The sequence below is a fragment of the Otolemur garnettii genome, unplaced genomic scaffold (genome assembly GCF_000181295.1).
Source record: "Otolemur garnettii isolate 467f Iridium unplaced genomic scaffold, OtoGar3 scaffold00007, whole genome shotgun sequence".
Taxonomy (NCBI): Eukaryota; Metazoa; Chordata; class Mammalia; order Primates; family Galagidae; genus Otolemur; species Otolemur garnettii.
The window spans coordinates 37,681,886-37,687,885 of record NW_003852402.1 but is presented as its reverse complement, the minus strand read 5'-3'; the positions used below and the strand labels follow the sequence as shown (position 1 = coordinate 37,687,885).

The window sequence follows — 6,000 nt, the reverse complement described above, 5'->3', positions numbered from 1 at the left end:
CCGGGCTGGGGATTCGAACCTGCCACCTTAGGTGTACGTGGCTGGCGCCTTAGCCGGTTGAGCTATAGGCGCTGAGCCGATAATGTCGATCTTTTAAAGCATGCACTGACAGTGAAGACCAGCCCCGCACTGCTGGGGAGATTTGGAACGGAGGCATTGATGAGTGCGCCCTGTACGAATGTCTGGCGAATGGAAGCATCATTCCCACAGAGCCCGACTGCGTTGAGGAGCCCTCTCCCACGTGTGAACGAGAAGCCGAAGTTGTTATCGGCGTCACCGACAAGTGGACCTGCTGTCCGAAGGAAGTGTGCGGTATGTCTGCAGAAGCCTTGCAGTCAGCTAATTCCATGGAATGTGTTGATACTTCTTTATGAAAAAGCAGGGCATGTATGATGAAAAGAAAGTGCCAAATCAAAGCAAGTTTCTGCAGCATTGTGACTCTGTTGATTTTGTAAATTACACATACAAAGGACTAGCAATTAATAATATTCAGCAATACATAACAAGAGAAAGGATCTGGGAATCTTTGATTGATGCCAATTAGGGGTGAAAGATAATCATAGACCTTAAAGTGGCCGCCTTTTCACATATGGCTCATTTGGTGAGCTGAATGGGTCCCTGACAGTGTAAAGACACGCAGAGTGAGCGTCATTTCCCGGGTTCTGTGTTAGCATTACAGATTTTAGTTATGTTCACTAATATTTTAATACTTTGGTTTTTGTTTATTTATTTCTAGGATGTGACATGACTTTGTGTGAAACTGACATTCCCACGTGTACAAATAGTCAAAAATTGATCGTGGGTCACAGCCCTTTGTCTTGCTGTCCACAGTACAAATGTGGTGAGTAATCAATTAGGCAAAACAAAAGTGAGGTTCGTTGTTTATTCAGAATAAAGGATTAAATTCTCATTCACTGTGTCTCCGATGAAATGGTTATCGGGAAAGTCTGTGGAGTTGTATTGCTAAGGACGATCTTTTGAACCTGCATTTTCTTTGTAAACGCACGTGTATATAAACATATACATTGTTGTTTCTTATATATTTTCACTAAAATTACCTTTAAAATAAGTTGTTACAAATTCAAAGAGAACTATACACTGTTTTATCATCTCACTCTACATAAATTGTCAAATGTCTTTACATTTTGCAGAATGTGACCCATTGAAATGCCCCACTATTTCAACACCAGAATGCAGAGAGGATCAATTCATGATTCAAGTTCAACAGGAAGAACCTTGCTGTTTTTCTCCTGTCTGTAGTGAGTATTCTACAGATAATTTCTTGAGAAAAGATACGTGATCTCGGAAAAATCTCTTATCTCATGTGATTTTCATGGGACTGATGGTATCGAATATTCTGATATTATAAGAATTCATCTGAATAAGAATTGTAGAAAATAAAGCATGGCGTTTTAATTAACTCTTGACAATAATTATAATTAGTGACTTTCCCTTCAAGAACAAACTTTATCAGTTCAAACAAGACCAAGATAAGAAAGTCAAGTATTTTTCCCCATAGTAGGAAATGTGTTACTTTTTGAAGAAAATTTTAGCACTAACTTTCCTTAAGGAATCAGAATAATGGGCTCTGCCAAAGACACTATGGGACATCTTTAAAAATTCATCTTCTGATTGTCATGTGGACCCATCAATCTCAAAACAGTGGTGGAAACAACAGATGAGGGGAAGGGACTGGAGCTGAATATTCTGTCTGGTTAACTGGGCAGTGGAAAATAAAAAAAAAAAATTCTCTATTTTTTACAAATCTAATGAAACATCAGAGATTTCTTGGTAATTAAGATAGGTTTTAGCTCTTTAGTTAGGTATATGCCTAAATATTTTCTTTGTGGCTATTGTGAATGTTACTGAGTCTTTGATTTGATTCTCAGCTTGACTGTTACTGGAATATAGAAATACTACCGATTTGTTTACCTTAATTTTTTAACATGAGACTTTGCTGAATTTACTTATCAATTCCAGGAGTCTTTTGCTAGACTCTTTGGAATTTTCTAGGTACGAGATCATATCATCAGCACAAAGCGATAGTCTGAGCTCCTCTTTTCTGCTCTGGATACGCTTCATTCCTCTTTTCTGATCACTCTGCTCAGACTATGTTGAATAGCAGTGCTGGCTGTGGGCACACTTGTCTCGTTTCGGTTCTTAATGGGAACACTTTCAACGTTGACCACAGTATGACGTTGGCTGTGGGTTTGCCATGCATGGCTTTTATAATTTTGAGATACTAGTTTGTTGAAGGGTTTTATCATGAAAGGGTACTGAATTATGTTGAATGCTTAGAGGAAATAAAAACACATCTCTCTGAATCAGTTGAGGTCCATTGACTGCAAATGGAAAATTGATCGATGCTGGCTAGCGTCAGTACAAGCAGTTGGTAGAAGGCTTTGGGGAAGTGTGGAGGACCAACGCAGCAGCCAAGCCTGGGAAGAAGAGAACCGGGTGTTCCAGGGGAGCTCTCTGCTGACTGAGCCATCCTGGCATGCTTCTCCATAGGATCCAGATTTCTTTGAAAATGATTCTGATTAGTGTGATGTGGGTTGTTTTCTTACACAGTGGCCTGGTGGTGTGAGGGATCTGTATTGACAGTTATTCCAGGGCTATGTGGATGAGGCATTTTTTCATATTGTTCAGAGTTGGGAGGGGATGTTGAGGGGATGCTGAGCACCCCCAAAAGAACAAGCGCCTACTACATTGTTCATTCATAAGTTGGAGCAATCAAGGGTAATCAATCAAGAAAACTTAAATCAGTCAATGATATTTTGATCCCAGTAAGAACAAATTACCCTGGAAATCTGAATGCTCTTCCTGGTAAGATGCTGTTGTATATGTCACTCTACTTGGACAACATAAAGCAGCATACTCAGGCAGTATTATTGTTTTATGGCCAAATAGAAAGATGTGCCTTATTTTCCTGGTTTTCTTCTTATTAAACATGATAAGTTTTATTTTAATTGGTCTATGGTAATCTGAACTAATAATCATTTACTCTTAGTTGAGCTGTGACTTTTGACTTTTTGTTTCACCTTCAGTTTGTGAATCTTGCACTGAGCCTGTTCCTCTGTGCACTGATGGGGAGTTTCTCACAGTGGATCTGAACACCACACACCTCTGTTGCCCTCAGTATCACTGTGGTAAGTGTGTCTTAGCTCATCTAAACTCTGTACAAGTGCCCAGTGTTTAAGAAGGCCAGTGCATCTTGGTTGTATCATATCAGACCCTGTTTCAGTGTTCCTCACTTGGTGAGCTGTCCTCACACTACCACTCTGTCACACCTGCTTAAGAATCATTCATTTTATTTTTACCAACACGTGTGCATCAGATGGGGAGAAAGGCAGCATTTGGGAAATTTGATTTTATGTACTACATCTGTTATGGCAGTGGACTAAATGGTAGGTAATGAGAAATGGATATTACATGGAATCAATCGTCACCCATATACATTTTCTTTTTAGTTTGCGAGCCAAATCTTTGTCCCATGCCATTACTCAGCTGTGCGGAGGACATGGACCTTGTGAAAGAAAATGTGTCTGGTCAATGTTGTCCAACTTGGCGCTGTGGTAAGTGGTTTTCATATTTTAAAGTTTTATTTCAATAAGTTGATGAATATTTGACCAATGTAAATACCTTGTTCCTTTCTGCCTTTCAGAATGTAATTGTGAAAACCTTGTGACACCAACCTGTGAAGTGGTAAGAACATGTATTCTGATTGGCTTATCATAAGTCAGTTGATTCTTCCAGAATCTATTTCTGAATTCTTCTCAGAGTTAATGGAAGTGCTCTCATTAAATCACTCTTAATGATTAAAATAATTTCTTTGGGCATTAGTCACTGTTTCATATTCTACTTGATATGTGTAATATGTTATTTTCTAACCTGTGTGTGAGTCTGCTAGTCTTATATCTACTTAATTTGCTTCTCTTAAAACAAAGTGAAACAGTGAAAAAATATTACCTTAATACTGAGAGGTGTCTCCAGGGATTGGTTAGGAAAGTGCAGTTATTGTGCATGTGGGACAGAGGGGAAGGGGTTATAAGCAGGGAACTGCATGTATCTTAGGGATTATCTCTAAAGATGTAAATTTTATAGAAATTTTAAAGATTTAACTTTTAGACATCACAAGCATGAGTTGGGTGTCACTTATTTAACCATTATGTATTAAATCTCACAGTGCTTTGCAAATCTTTTGTTTTCTTTAAATAGTTACTTTACTTTGGTAATATGTCTGTAAGACTTGAGAAAGATAATGGATTCCTGGTGCTGTTTATTAGAGAAGACAGGTTTGCTTTCACAAAAACATTTTCTTTTCCTTATCAAGACATATGTATTCCTAGCTCATTCTGAATCCCCCAGTTCAAAGCTGTATTCTGGAGAACAAATGAGGCACTTTTTAAAGTAAAAGAACCTCTCTCAGGATGTTCCTTTTTGTTTGAAAAGCATTAATCCAATGTTTGTTTTAATGCTGTTATCTATGATTTACAGAGAATGACTATTTAGGCTTCACAAATAACTTTCATGATAATTCTCTCATTTGAGTATTTTGTGTGTGCCTTATACACACATTTCACAAGAATAGAATTATGATATCATATTTTCCTCAAGTCCTTCACCCTTCACAGTTTACACAACATGTTTAGTGTATTATCACATTGAATCTTCACCAAGTCAGTATTTTTAGCTCATTTTATAAGCAAGGAAATTGAAATCCAAGAAGGTAAATTATTGATTGAGATTTTCAGGATTCAAACCAAGAGTTTTGTGTACATTTGTGTGAGTATATGTGTGTGTGTTTATGTATTTCTTTTTTTTTTTTTGAGACAGAGTCTCACTATGTGACCCTCAGTAGAGTGCTGTGGCATCACAGCTCACAGCATCCTTAAACTCTTGGGTGCAAGTGATCCTCTTGCCTCAGCCTCCTGAGAAGCTGAAACTACACGTATGTGCCACCATGCCTCACTAATTTTTCTATTTTTTGTAGAGACAGGGTCTTGCTTTTGCTCAGGCTGGTCTTAAATTCCTCAGCTCAAGTGATCCTCCTCTCAGAGTGCTAGTATTACAGGCATGAACTACTGTGCCCAGCCATAAATTAATATAATTTGAATACCATATTTAGATAGTACCTGATACTTAGGAAGGGCTCAATTAGTGTTAGCTATAGTTATTACTTCTTTCATGCATCAAAACTTAAATTTCTCTATATTTTCCCTTTATAAGTTAGATTCATCCCTTTTCTACTTTTTTTCCTGAGATACATTGGTTTTCTAAAGACAAACTGGAAGCAATATGCAATCTTTATGTAAATTTTTTATTTTAAAATTTTTTCTTGTTTACTTTTTTGATGTACAAATTAAAATTGTGTACATTTATTGTGTACAATGTATTTTGAAATGACACATACACACACACCCATATACGTTGTGGAGTGGCTAAATTGAGCTGATTAACATATGCATCTACTCACTTAGCAATTTTCAAGAATACCTGAATATGAACTCTAGTCATTATGTTGTACAATATATCTCTCAAATTTATAAGGAATAAATTGAAATTCTGTATACTGTGGCCAACCTTGTCTGCCACCACACTGATAACTACCGTTCCACTCCCTACTTCCATAAGTTCAATCCTTTTAGATTCTGCGTGCAACTGAGATCATGTGGTGTTTGTCTTTTGTGTGCCTGGCTTGTTTCATTTGTAATAATACCCTCCACGTTCTTCCATGTCTCAAGTGACAGGATTTCCTTTTTTTACTTTTTTGTTTATTTTGTTAAATCATAACTTTGTACATTGATGCATTTATGGGGCTCAGTGTACTGCTTTGACATTTTTCTTTTGTAAGCCTGAATAGTGCTCCATTCTATCTATATGACATTTTCTCTACCCATCACCCACTGATGGACACTTGTATTGATTCCATATTTTAGCTATTGTGAATTATGCTGCAATGAACATGGGAGTGTAGATGTCTCTATGACATGCCGATTT

At 37.4% G+C, this 6,000-nt stretch overlaps 1 protein-coding gene across 1 annotated transcript in view; it reads left to right on the top strand.

Annotated features, from left to right (window-relative positions):
- The window catches only part of OTOGL (otogelin like), a 154,454-nt gene that overhangs the window by 123,149 nt on the left and 25,305 nt on the right, over positions 1-6,000 (top strand). Inside the window, exons 46-51 of the mRNA XM_003783387.1 lie at positions 100-312; positions 737-841; positions 1,152-1,259; positions 3,048-3,149; positions 3,471-3,575; positions 3,665-3,705. Coding sequence (XP_003783435.1) covers positions 100-312; positions 737-841; positions 1,152-1,259; positions 3,048-3,149; positions 3,471-3,575; positions 3,665-3,705 — 674 coding nt within the window. The remainder of the gene's footprint in view (positions 1-99; positions 313-736; positions 842-1,151; positions 1,260-3,047; positions 3,150-3,470; positions 3,576-3,664; positions 3,706-6,000) is intronic.